Genomic DNA, 14645 nt, shown 5'->3' with positions numbered 1-14645 from the left:
GGGTTTGCTCTCATTTTTTTCTACTCCTTGACTGGCTTATTTACCACTGTATCCCCTTTGCATAGAACGGTGTGACTGGCATAGCACGAAAAAGGTACTCAAGAAACAGTCTTTGTCTCTTCCATCCATGATGGGTCTCTTGATAGGTGGTCCCACAGGCCCTTCATTAGATGTTAATTTCATTTTATTTAGAGGATGATTTCCTGTTTCTTTCAAGTGTCCCTGCCAACAGAATTTTGTATGTACCAGTAGTCTGCATTTTAAATATATTTTCTAAACACAGTGGAAATTCTTTCTAGCTATTTTTTGTACAGTGTGAGAAGATAAACTGAACTTACTTTTTTTTTGTAAAATAGGAGATTTAAAGAATAATTCTTTAAGAAAAGAAATAGTTTTTTATTTTTCTTAACTTTTACCTACATTTACTCTGATTAAACTGATCACAATACTTTTTAGATGTTATATAGAAATTGATTTTACAGTGTTACAAATATAAGGAAAGAGCTCTGAAATACTGAGTAATATTATCCAAAAACTGGGTTAGAGAATTGGATTAGTGTATGAGCACATAGACATTAGGGTAGTCCATTCAGTTTTTTATTTTGAAAACAGGTGCTTCTAAAGAACACAAAATAAATTGAAATAACATGAAATTGTTTCTTGATTAAATGCATTGGTTAAGAGGGCATGTGTTTGCTGAATACTTTTTTACATAATATCAACTATTCTAAGATTATTACTGACATATTCAGTCTTGAAGATTACTTCAGTTATGATTTTTTAAAAGATTTCAATTTAAAGTAATCTCTCTACCCACCATTGGGCTCGAACCCACAATCCTAAGATCAAGAGTTGCATACACCACCAAATAAACTAGCCAGGTGCCCCAATTTTTTTTACTTTGAGGGAGAGTTATAGTCTAGAGAAGTTATATGTTAATATTTGAAATTTAATAAAATTGGTATCAATATTTTCTGGCAGATGACATGGTTGGGCATGGGTAAATTTGAAAATAATGCTGTTTTGGCTCAGTAAACTATTAAAGGTAGTTTAAAATATATACTAATATTACAACATTGATTTTAACAGAAAACATCTAATATTCATATTAGCATTAAGTAAACCTTGTCTTTGAAAGTGTATACTGCAAATAGTAATTTAGAAATAATTTAAATTCTAAGTGAAAGAAATTATCTTCTCTCTCTCTCTCTCTCTCTCTCCCTCCCCTCCCCTTAGGTGGAATGAACCCTATTTGTTGACTATCTCCTGATTACTGGTTGGATTCACTTGTAAAAGAATCGTCTTCCCCTGTGTGGACGCCACTTAGTGGCATATTTAATTATAAATCCAGGGATCACAAAGCTTTCTGATTTTCCCAAAGGAGGGACATACCACTATATCAAAGAAGCTTGATATTACAGCCAAAATGGTGCTGTCCCAGAGACAACGAGATGAACTGTAAGTTTCTCGGTTTTGTGTTTTTTAAAAAATCTTCTCATAAAAGACAAAGCAGTGAATTAAAATACAGCTTTGGGAGATCTATTCTTAGATTAAAACTATTACTGTAAGTGTTCAAATATTGTTTTGGGCAGTTTGGTCTGATTTTAAAACTGGGTCTTTGAAGTAGTGTTATTTACCCTTGTGACTTTATTGTGTAGAAGTTTAAAGCAGAACAAATAAGTTAGTTTAAAGCAGAACAAATAAGGTAGTTGGGATAAGTTTTATTCTAAGCTTGTCTTAAATACATTATGTTCAGTAGGAAAATAGATCATTCAAAACTCTTCTAAATTTTTTTGTCTAGAATATGTGTTTTAGAAAAGTGAGGGGCACCTGGGTGACTCAGTCGTTAAGCGTCTACCTTCGGCTTGGGTCATGATCCTGGGGTCCTGGGATCGAGCCCCGCATTGGGCTCCCTGCTCGGCGGGAAGCCCGCTTCTCCCTCTCCCACTCCCCCTGCTTGTGTTCCCTCTCTCGCTGTGTCTCTCTCTGTCAAATAAATAAATAAATCTTTAAAAAAAAAAGAAAAATGAAAGCTTTTTTGTTGTTACTGCTAATTTCCTTTCCTTTGCCTTATTGTATTTTTTTATCTTTTGTCATCCAGGGGCTATTAGAGGATTTGAACACTTATGAGGTAGATAACATACTAGTTAATGTAAATGCATTAATGAGAGAGGCATAAAATGATTTCACCACTGATATTTGATAGTATCTTATAGCATCCCATATTTTATAGCATTCTGTTTTTTTAGGTGAAGAATATAGAGGAATAATTTAGCTTCATGTTCTAGATTTTTAAAAAATTTTTCTGTTGCTTTTTACAAAACTGTTTATTTGGAAATAATTTCAAATTAAAGGTAAGTTCTAAGATTGGTACAAAGAATACTTAATGTACATTTTATCCACTTCACCTGTTTTGTACCATTTTGTACCATTTGCTTTATCATTTGTACTCTATACAAATGTGTGTGTGTGTGTGTGTGTGTGTACATGCAGTATTTTTTCCTGAACCATTTGAGAGTAAGTTGCATACACCAAGGATCTTTACCCCAGATACTTGGGTGTGCAGTTCCTAAGAGTAAGGATATTCTTCTATAAAACCACAGGACAGTTAGCAATTTCAGCAAATTTAACATTGACATAATACGTTTATTGAATCTACTTTCCATATTCCAATTTTGTCAGTTGACCCAATAATATCCTTTGTTGCAGGGTTGTTGGGTTTCTTTTTTCTCTCTATCATTCCTTTCTAGTACACTGTCCAGTACAAGATTAGGTAATGTATTTAGTTGTCATTTCTCTTTAGTCCTTATTTTTTTTTAAAGATTTATTTCTTTATTTGAGAGATGGAGAGAGAGAGAGAGAGAATCTCCAGCAGACTCCCCACTGAGCACGGAGCCCAATGGGGGCTTTATTATTTGAGAGAGAAAGAGAGCACAAGCCAGAGGGGCAGAGGGAGGAGAAAGAATTTCAAGCAAATTCCATGCAGAGCCCACTGTGGGGCTCGATCTCAGGACCCTGAGATCACGGTTTGACCCAAAACCAAGAGTCCAACACTCAATCTGTGCCACCCAGGCATCCCTAGGACAATATTTTTGAGGAATGGTTGTTTGTTTGGGTTTTTTTAAATAGCATATTCCTCATTTTGCAGCTGTCTAATGTTTCTTCATGATTAGATTCAGATTATGTATTCTTGGCCAGAATACTACATAAGTAATTTGTATTCTTATCAGGATATCCTGTCTAGAGACACATGTGTATCTACCTCCCAGTGGTGATGCTAATTTTGATCTCTCAGTCAAGATGCCTGATTTCTCCACTGTATAGTTACATTTATTTTCTTTTCAACAAATATAAGTAGGGAGACATTTTAAGACCATGCAAAACATTTTTTTTTTTAAGATTTATTTATTTATTTATTAGAGAAAGAGAGCATGGGGGGGGAGGGGCAGAGGGAGAAGCAGACTCCCCGCCGAGCAAGGAGCCCGATGTGGGACTTGATCCCGGGACTCTAGAATCATGACCTGAGCTGAAGGCAGTCGCTTAACCAACTGAGCCACCCAGGTGCCCAACATTTTTTTTTTTTTTAAGTTTATTTATTTGAGAGAGAGCAAGAGACTGGGATGGGGGGTGGGTAGAGGGAGAAAATCTCAAGCAGACTCCCCATGAGTGTAGAGCCTGATGCAGGGCTTGATCCCACAACCCCGAGACCATGACCTGAGCCGAAATCAAGAGCCAGGCAGTTAACTGACTGAGCCACCCAAGCACCTCCATGCAAAACATTCTTATTTCCATCAAATTCCCCAACTAGATTTAACATCCATTGATAATTCTTGCCTGAACCATTTTTTATGCAGAGTGATGATTTTCCTACACAACCACTCATTCCACATTACTAGTCATCACTCAGCATTTTCTTTATTCCTTTTTATTTAGTTGTTTTTTTCATTATTGGTATGAACTCCTAAGTTCTCATATTTTCAGTAGTTTTTATCATTCATTACTTTTCTTATACTTTTGGTGTTATGACTATTCCAGACTGGCCCATAGGAGCCTCTTCAGGTTGCTCTAATTTATTGCCTTATTTGTGGACACTTTCTTACTTTCTAGCATAACAAGGTGGTCCATGCTTATGTGTACCCTTCCTGCCTTAATCCTAGAATCAGTCGTTGCTCTAATAAGCCTTGGTTCCTCTTAGTAGAGAATGGTATTAGACATCAAGATATGGGTACTAAGTATACTTATTGCTATGGGGTGTCTGCTTCTGGGCTCTTTAAGTAGACAGAACCAAGAAATATGTATGTATAAACATATACAGACACCCTGGTACACATGTGTACTAAGGTTTCTCAGTCTTGGCATTATTGACCTTGACATCTTGGGCTAAATAATTCTTTGCTGTGGGATCTGTCCTGTGCACTGTCAGTTGTTAGCAACATCCTTGGCCTCTACCCACTAGATGCCACAATAAAAAATGTCTCCAGACATTGCCAACTCTCCTTGGGGGGGGTGCCAAATCTCCCTGAGTTGAGACCCACTGATATATATGTACACATACTTATTTTAGAAATCATTAGGCTATCCCGATACTTCTAAATCCAGTCTATTCCCACAAGGTTCTTTCTTGTTTTCCTCCCCACCATCTCTTTCTCCTTCTATGGTTAAGACCTGACTCCCAGCAATATCAACACATTGACTCATTTGCTCAATCCTATAATACTTCCAGAATAGTTTCAGAATTGTTACACTCTTACCACTTCAGAAAACAAAGCTTCCTGGAAAGGGTTTAGAATTTGTATTCAGTTTTCCTCCCATCCATTCTGCCTGAGACTGAAAATATATAATTGAATACTGTGTTTGTAAGTTACTTGGATTAGTTTTGTTTCTCTCCCTCTCCTGTGGCTATATTATTCGTTTGAAATTTAGTTGGGTTCATCTGTTCTGGTTTTTCAGTTTTGTGTGTTTTGCATTTCCTCTTCTTTCCCATCCTTGTTAATTTAATATTTTGAAAATGTGGAACATTATCTATACAAAAATGTATACTCAGGAGTATTACTCTCTCCTGAATCCCTTCTACGAAGTTACTCCCTCCTTGCCCCCTGTAAGAACCAACTTTATTCACTGTTGAATAAAGGTAAGAGAGGGGCATCTGGGTGGCTCAGTCAGTTAAGCATCCAACTCTTGATTTTGGCTTAGGTCATGATCTCAGGGTCATAGGATCGAGCTCCGCATTGCTGGGCTTGCCCTGGATGTGGAACCTGCTTAAGATTCTCTCTGGGCACATGGGTGGCTCAGTTGGTTAAGCGTCTGCCTTCAGCTCAGGTCATGATCCCAGGGTCCTGGGATCTAGTTCTGCATCAGGGTCCCTGCTCCTCGGGGAGCTTGCTTCTGCCTCTGCAAAAAAAACAACATTCTGTTCCTCCTCCTCTGCCCCTCCCTCTATAAAAGAAAAAAAAGATAAGAGAGATATATGTATGTCTTCTTGTTTCTCTCTCTCTTTTTTTTTTAAGATTTTATTTATTTATTTGAGATGGAGAGAGAGTATGAGCCAGGGGGGAGGGGCAGAGGGAGAGGGAGAAGCAGGCTTTCCACTGAGCTGGGAGCCCCATGTGGGGCTCGATCCCAGGGCCCCCGGATCATGACCTGACTTAGTCACCCAGGCACCCCTTGTTTCTCCTTTCTTAAGTAAAAGGTAGCATATTTTATGTGCTCTTTTGCACTTGGCTTTTTTTCCATTAGCAGTATCTCCTGGAACTCACTCCATGTCAGTTCATAGAGATCCCCCTTTTTTTTCTTTTAATAACTAGATAGTAGTCTACTATGTATATACCATGTTTCTTCAACCATTCTCCCATATTTGAACATTTAGGTAGTTTCCATTATTTTGTAACTATAAATAATACTGTAATTAATAACTGCATATGTACTTTTGTGTATATCTGGTTTTTAATCATCATTCTTGTTTCTAAGTCAGGTCAGATCTTTTTCTTCTAGATGCCTTGTGTGCACCAACTGCAAGTCATCTTTATTACCCTCATAACCAAGATTAATATTTAAATATTATGGCCCAAAAGAGAGCTTTTAATTTTTTTAAAAGATTTTATTTACTTATTAGAGAGAAAGAGAGCACATGCACAAGTGGGTGGAGGGGCAGAGGGAGAGGGAGAAACAGATGCCATGCCAAGCAGAGAGCCCGACATGGGGCTCGATCCCAGGACCCCATGACCATGACCTGAGCCAAAGTCAGATGCCCAACTGACTGAGCCACCCAGGCACCCCAAAATAGAGCTTTTAATTTGAGTAAAAATCAGTTGAGGAGAGAACTTAACTTAGGTGGCTAAATTTGCAGGGAATTTTAGGTAAGAATTGACTTAAAAGTGCTCATTAAGCAAAGAAAATTGGTCTTACATCTAAATGTTAACCTGGGGAATAGAAAAATCTTGGAGTTTTTAGTAAGAAGATAAAATGATGGTGTTTGCCTTTTCTCCCATTTTTGAAAATAATATGAATATATATTAACTGAGAGGTATAAACAAATGTTTATGTACCTCTTACAAGTAAGATACATTTTGGCACTTCAGTTTGCCTTTGCAACATTTTAGCATTTCTAATAGGCTGGAAAGCAATTAGCTTGTAAAATACTTTGAGGTATTTTTGGGGTTGAAATGAAATGAATTTTGACCTACTGGAAACTGATCATTTGAGCAGTACTACTAAGTATGATTCAGCTCAGCAAATGTATATTGCCTGCCTTCTTTGTTTTTACTATTCTGTGACATACAAATATTGAATAATAACAAATTCATTTAGGTGGATATGACAGATACCTTTATTTTACAGGTAAATTGAGGATGGAAGGAATTAAAATTACCAGTTTCATGACTAGTAATAGAGGCAGGACGAGTTTCCCAATTTTAAGTTCACTATTCAATAAACACAATTCTATTACCAAAACTAATGTATGTCAAAATGTAAACATTACCCCCTCCTCAGTTTCTCAGTCCCATTTTCCAGTGGTGGCCACTATTGCCTTTATATTATAATCTTTTCACATATTTTTCATGTACTTACAAAAATTTCGTGAACATCTTTTTTCCTTCAGATTTGTAAGATAGAATTGTGTTTTACAACCTGTTTTTAATAATTTTTTGTCTTCCTGTGAATTTGGAGATGGTATTATCTGTTAGTTCACCTCATAGTTACTTTTTGTTTAAGATTGATTGATTTGAGAAAGGATGCATGTGTGTGGGGTGGGAGGGTGTTGCAGAGGGAGAGGGAGAGGTAGAGGGAGAAGGGAGAGAAGTAGACTTCACTGAGCATAGTGGTGGACGCAGGGCTCAATCTTATGACCTGAGCAGAAATCAAAAGTCGGACGCTCAACCCACTGAGCCACCCAGGTGCCCCATCTCGTAGTTACTTTTAATGACATAAGCTTACACCTCTATTTCTGTATCAAATTTTTGCCCATTAATCCTGCTCCATGAAAGATGAAGAAAGTCTGGTTTTTTTTAGGTTGTCCTGGTCGATAACATTTACACTTTATTTGATTTGTTGCTCACCCCTAATTCTTTGTTCCACAACTTTCTCATTCTTGTATTCCTTTTTTGGTTAACAGCTATATTGTAGTGTAAGTGACATACAAAGAACTGTACATATTTAATGTATACAATTTGATGGGTTTGGAACATTCTTCTTTTTTGATTACTCTGTTAGTTGGGTGGATTTTGTCATTATCTTTTTCAAGATGAGCTCCTAAATGGACCTCCATGAGTCTTTACATGTTAGGGATTAATTTTTTTCTTGCTTCCATAAATAAACGATTCTTCACATTTTTCCCACTCAGAGTTACAAATATTAAGAAAAAAATTACCATGTATAAGACTGCAAAGAAAAATCTCAAATTCCAAAAATGCAGAAATCACATAGGCTTCATTTGCTGATCATAATGCAATAAAATAAAAATTAATAGCAAAAGGAGAGCTAAGAGAAAGCTATCCATGTAGACATTTAAAAATGTACTTCTAGGGGTGCCTGGGTGGCTCAGTTGTTAAGTGTCTGCCTTCGGCTCAGGTCATGATCCCAGGCTCCTGGGATCGAGCCCCGCATCGGGCTCCCTGCTCCATGGGAAGCCTGCTTCTCCCTCTCCCACTCCCCCTGCTTGTGTTCCCTCTCTCGCTGTGTCTCTGTCAAATAAATAAATAAAATCTTTAAAAAAAAAAAAAAAGGTACTTCTAGGGGCACGTGGGTGGCTCAGTTAGTTAAGCATCTGCCTTTGCCTCGGGTCATGATCTCAGGGTCCTAGGATCGAGCCCCACATTGGGTTCCTTGCTTAGCGGGGAGCCTGCTTCTCCCTCTCCCTTTTCCCGTTCCTTGCTTGTTCTCTCTCTCTCTCTTCCCCTCCCTCCCTCCCTCTCAAATAAATAAATAAAAGCTTCAAAAAATAATAAAAAATAAAAATGTACTTATAAATGTTTTGGAGTTAAGAGAACAAAATGAAACGTAGGAAATTAAGAAATCAATAATAATGAGGTTACTCGTAATAAAAACCAATGTAGCACACAGAAAATTAGATGGTCTAATGAGTCTTTTAAAAAACTAAAGGTCAGAAATGAACTACAGGTTCAATTCAAGAATAAGAACAACAGGGGTGCCTGGATGGCTCAGTCAGTTAAATGACCAACTCTTGATTTCGGCTCAGGTCATGATCACAGGTTTGTGAGATTGAGCCCCACTTCTTCGGACTCCACACTCAGCAGGGAGTTTGCTGGAAATTCTTTCTCCTTCTCCTTCTGCCCCTCCCCCCACTTATACTTTCTTGCTCTCTCTTTCTCAGATAAATAAATCTTTTTTAAAAAAAGAATAAGAACAATGAAATAAGCCCAAAGGAAGCAGAGGGAAAGAATTAATATTTTTTAAAAAGCAGAAATTAATAAAATAGAAAATATAACCTGGTAAACTTGATTAGCAAAATTAAAAACTAGCTTTTAAGAAAGACCATAAAACGGATGAATAAAGAGAAAAGGCACAAATGAACAATATAGTAATGAGAAAGGCAACATAAATGAACTCAGAGGTGATTTTCAAAATTCTGAAAATGTTCTATTAAATTTGAAAATCTGAATTACCAGGATGATTTTCTAGGAAAATATATATGATAAAATTGGTTCAGGAAGGGGCGCCTGGATGGCTCAGTTGGTTAAGCGACTGCCTTCGGCTCAGGTCGTGATCCTGGAGTCCCGGGATCGAGTCCCGCATTGGGCTCCCTGCTCAGCAGGGAGTCTGCTTCTCCCTCTGACCCTCTTCCCTCTCGTGCTCTCTGTCTCTCATTCTCTCTCTCTCAAATAAATAAATAAAATCTTAAAAAAAAAATTGGTTCAGGAAATAGAAAACTTGAATAGGTAACTATAAAGGAAATTGTAAATATAGTTAGAGACATCAAGTCCAGATGGTTTCTAAGGACCAGTAACTTTCCAGATTATATTGTCTTCCACAACATAGAAAAAGGTGGAAAACTAAGAGTTCATTTTATGAGGCTAGAATAGCCCCATCAGTAGCACTAAGCAAGGGGAAAATAATAAAATTACAAGCTAATTTTTTATATGAATTCAAATAATAAGAGATACTAAATAACAATTGAATGTAGGGGGCGCTTGGGTGGCTCAGTCGGTTGAGCGTCTGCCTTCAGCTCAGGTCGTGATCCCGGGGTCCTGGGATCGAGCCCCGCGTCGGGCTCCCCACTCAGTGGGAAGCCTGCTTTTCCCTCTCCCACTCCCTCTGCTTGTGTTCCCTCTCTCGCTGTGTCTCTCCCTGTCAAATAAATAAATAAAATCTTTAAAAAAAAAAAAAAAACAACAACAATTGAATGTAGTAGCATGTGAAAAAAGTTCATCATGGCCAAGTATTATATATCCCAAGAACACAAGAGTTTTCCAGCATTAAGAAACCTATTAATGCAGTTACTATATCAATAATAGAAAAATCTATTATCAGTCCAAAAGATACAGAAATATTTTTAATACCCACTTTTGATTGTTAATTTTGTTTGTTTATGTAGGCTCCACACTGTGTGTGAAGCATCCCTGAGATTAAAACTTGAGCTGAGATCAAGAGTTGGACGCTTAACTGACTGAGCCACCCAGGCACCCCAGAATTGGGTTGCCTGGCTGGCTCAGTAGAGCATGTGACTCTTGATCTCAGGGTTCTAAGTTCAAGCCCCACATTGGGTATAGAGATTACTTAAAAATAAAATCTTTTTAAAAAATTGTTTTTTCTTAAAAAATGGGGAAGAGTATATTTTCTTAACTTGATTAAGGCTCTCTGCCTGAAATTTACAGCAAATGTTGGAGGTATTAAGTACATTCCCAAGAAAGTCAAGAACAAGTTCAGAGTTCCCATGTTTCTACTACCATTTAAACTTAGATTTGACATTCTAACCAATGCAATAAGACAACAAAAAGAACTGTAGATAGAACTATTAGGAAGAAAGCAAACGTATTTGTAGGTGCTAGTATCTATATAGAAAATCAAAGAGAGGGCCTGGGTGGCTCAGTCGGTTAAGCGTCTGCCTTCGGCTCAGGTCATGATCCTGGGGTCCTGGGATCGAGCCCTGCGTCAGGCACCCTGCTCAACAGGAGTCTGTTTCTCCCTCTAGCCTCTGCGCCCCCCCCTCCACCGCTCATGCTCTCTCTCTCTCTCTCAAATAAATAAAATCTTAAGAAAGAAAGAATCAACAGAATTACTGGGTTTAGTATATTGTCCATAAATAAGATGGCATACAAAAATAAATTGTTTTTGTTACTAGGTAATGTTTTAGAAAAGATTTCTTTGCCCTATTTCTGGTGGGAAAAAAAGTGAATAATGGAAAAATGTCAGAGCCCCCAAATTATTAATAAAATTAAATACAACCCCAATTAAAATCCAAACAGAAGTTTTCATGAATTTGACCAGCTTGTTTCTGAAATTCTTCTGGAAGAGGAAAATGCTGAAAAATAGTTAAGAAAAAATTTTAAAGGATCAGTGAGAAAGGAACTAATTGTACCAGATATCCAAACATCACTGTAAAGGTAGTTAAGTAAAATATTTTTGGCACATAGGTTAGGGGAACAAATAAAATTCAGAGACAGGCTCATTTTATCTATGGAAATTTAGCATATGTTATCGTATGGCATTTTACAGCAATAAAAAAGATGTACTATTCAGCAAATAATATCAGTATCATAGGTTGCACTAAATAAAATAAATTTGGATTCAAATGTAGTAAAATTCCAAATGTTAAGCACATAGAAAGTAACAATGTCAAAGTAGTAGAAAAAAATACAACCTTTGGTAGGAAAGGACTTTCCACAGATTCCAAACATGACAACCAAAAGAAAAATGGGTACGTGTGACTATATCAAAATATAAAATTTCTGTATGAAGAAAGACTTGAAACAATATATAAGTGACCCATGGGAAGAATGCTTGCAACACATGTAACAAAGGAATGGCATCTAGAATATATAAAGAAATCATAAAAATTATCACAGTAGAAAAATGAGATAAAGATAGTACTAAGGCCATTCACAAACAAAACATTTTACAATTGGCCAGTAAATATGTGAAATAGTGTTTAACATGTGTAAACAAAATGACACAGTTTGTTCTCCAAGCAGTTGAACAAAGTGAAAAAACTCTGATGATAGATAGCTTTCGCTAGCAGGGATGTGGGGAAGTGGGTTCTTTCAGACACTGGTGGTGGGAGTATATACATTGTTAAAATTTCTTTAAAGGTCACATTGACAATATCTTTTAAAATATGTCCTTTGATGTAACAGTTTTATTTATAAGGAGCTTTTTTAGCACATGTGCAGGTATTTTTCTAGGGGATAGCTATGTAAAAGGATGTTTGTTGCATTGTTGTTTGTGGTAAGAAACTGATAACAACCTAAAATGTTGATCTGTAAGAGTATATTAAATATGGTACATCCAGGAGCGCCTGGGTGTCTGTCAGTTAGGCGTCTGTCTTCTTCGGCTCAAGTCGTGATCTTGGGGTCCTGGGATTGAGCCCCGTATTGGTCTCCACACTCAGCGGGGAGTCTTCTTCTCCCTCTTCTTCCTCTCCCTATGTGATCTCTCACTCTTGCTCTCTCTCAGATGAATAAATGAAATCTTTAAAAAAAAAAACCATATATGGTACATCCAATCTGTGGGATACTGTATAGCAGCTTAGAAATGTCATATATTCATGTTTATCTACAAGCAGAGAACAATAAAATCTATTGTTGAGTGAAATAGCTTGCTAAATAAGATGTTATGATGCATTTATATTAAACATCCCCTCAAACACACACACCCAACTATGTATGTTTCTTCTGTGCCTATATATGTGTAGGTACACAGATAAAGGCCTGAAGGTATGCACTAAACTGTGAATAGTGGTTGCCTTTGAAGAGAAGAATAAGATTTGGATAGAGTGGAACAAAGATCTGTGACAGTATTGTTTGAATATTTTATAAGGCAAATATACTTCTTATTTTTTGTGTAATAAGAGTAAAATTTATTGAATTCTCTTTTAAACAAGGGAAGTATAGATAAGTTGCAATGGAGATGTTTTAGGTCAGCCTAGTATTTCTCCTTACTTTTCTGCCTGTGTATCCATAGTGTGTTTTTTCTCCTATCTTCATATTCACCAAGCTAGATTTTATTTTAGGAACATTCTCTTTTCTTTTTTTGTGTTTAAAAATTTTATTTATTGGGGTGCCTGGGTGGCTCAGTCGTTGAGCGTCTGCTGTCGGCTCAGGTCATGATCCCAGTGTCCTGGGATCGAGCCCCGCATCGGGCTCCCTGCTCCGCGGGAAGCCTGCTTCTCCTCTCCCACTCCCCCTGCTTGTGTTCCCTCTCTTGCTGTCTCTCTCTCTCTGTGTCAAATAAATAAATAATCTTTTAAAAATAAAAACTAAAAATAGATTTTATTTATTTATTTAGTTTTATGTTACCACAGATTTCTTTGAGAATATAGAGTTATCTAATTTTCCCCTTCTTCTTGGGGTTATTCTTCCTCTCTAAAGCATGCTTTCCTCCATTTTGTTTGCTTTATTACTTTTCCCCTTCTCTCTTTCTTTCTTTTTTTTTTAAGATTTTAAGTAATCTCTACACCCAGTGTGGAGCTTGCCTTTACAACCTTGAGATCAGTTGTTGCATGCTCTACTGACTGAGTCAGCCATGCATACTTTTCCCCTTCTCTTAAAATATTCATGGGTTCTGTGTTGCATCTTTCCTTCTTCTTAGCCTTCTTTGAGGATAGTTCTGTTTGTGGGAAAAAATGAGATAGCTTGAAATTAAGTGTGCTTAGAACACCTTTCTATCATCTTATTATAGTCCTTTGCCCGGGGGGCATGTTGTCTCTCAACTTCCCAGATCCTCTTCAGGTGAGCTGGCAACTTTCCTCAAGTGATCTGAAACCCTTTTTAGATAATTTATTGTTTATCTCTGTTAGCTAATTCTGGCCAACACATTAAAGCTAATTTTCTTTACCCTTCTCATCAATTCTGCTTTACCTATATACAGTTTCACTGCCCTAAAAATCCCCACTACTCCACCTATTTGTCCATCCCTTGGCAACCACTGATCTTTTTACCGTCTCCGTAATTTGCCATCTCCAGAAAGTTGGACTCGTATATAGCTTTTTCAGAATAATTTCTTTGATTTGGCTATATGCATTTAAGGTTCCTCCATGTCTTTTCATGACTATAATGTATTTTTAAGTTGTATTTTGCTTTTAAAAACTAACTTCTGCTATTAATTGAGGTGTTCAAGTTACTCCTGTGCATATATGAATATTATATACATATATTTAGCATTGATTAGAAAGTTGTTCTGCCCTGGTCTTTAAAAAAAAAGTAAAGATCCGCCCTTACCTGTACATGTAAAATTGTACAAGAAAATACACTATAGTTACATGTTCATGGAGTTGAGTTAGATGCCACACAAGGCTCGCACAGGTGCACATGGTCATCATGTTGGAAATAGTTGTGAAGACAAGTGTAGGCACAACAATTTGCATCATGGCAGTATCCTGTTACTGGTAGTTTTAGGGTTTAAAGTTTTGAACACTTCTTGTCTGGCTTTAGGATCTATAATAGGAATGAGAGCAACGTTTAGATCTTACTAGTGGTTCAGTTTTCAAACAGGTATTCCCATTCCTTTTAAAATCTTTTGGTTCCGTTTAATTAAAGAATACTCTGAGACTGCATTTGAGCTGTTTAAATCCAGTTACTGTTTGTACTACTTATCTGTGTGAATTAGAATTTTCTTCATACCGGGCAATGAAAGCAAAGTAATGAATTTGATGCTGGGGCTGAAATAAGACTGTGACTGTAATCCATATCCTCTCAATTTCAGGTGTTTATATTCACAAAAATAGCTGTATATTTTCATTGACTTTAAAGTAAATACAGTTGACCCTTGTACAATGCGGGGGTTCGGATTCTGACCCTTTGCTTAGTTGAAAATCAACATGTAACTTTTGACTCCTCCCAAAACCTAACTATGGTTGAACAGCAGCCTTACTGATAACATAGAGTTGACTAACACATATTTTTTATGTTTTGTTTATTAAATACTGTATTCTTACCATAAAGTAAGCTAGAGAGAGGAAAATGTTACTAAGA

The 14645-nt window shown here is 36.9% G+C and overlaps 1 protein-coding gene across 5 annotated transcripts in view; it reads left to right on the top strand.

Moving 5' to 3' along the window:
* PAFAH1B1 (platelet activating factor acetylhydrolase 1b regulatory subunit 1) overlaps window positions 1–14645 on the top strand; it is an 87692-nt gene that overhangs the window by 35697 nt on the left and 37350 nt on the right. For all 5 annotated transcript variants that reach the window (XM_035027536.1, XM_035027538.1, XM_035027540.1 and 2 more), the window contains one exon: window positions 1237–1458. In XM_035027536.1, the coding sequence (XP_034883427.1) occupies window positions 1427–1458 (32 nt within the window). In that variant the 5' untranslated portion in view covers window positions 1237–1426. The remainder of the gene's footprint in view (window positions 1–1236; window positions 1459–14645) is intronic.

Source organism: Mirounga leonina, unplaced genomic scaffold, assembly GCF_011800145.1.
Source record: "Mirounga leonina isolate KUSES-001 unplaced genomic scaffold, KU_Mleo_1.0 Mir_200, whole genome shotgun sequence".
Taxonomy (NCBI): Eukaryota; Metazoa; Chordata; class Mammalia; order Carnivora; family Phocidae; genus Mirounga; species Mirounga leonina.
This window is presented reverse-complemented; position numbering and strand designations above follow the sequence as displayed.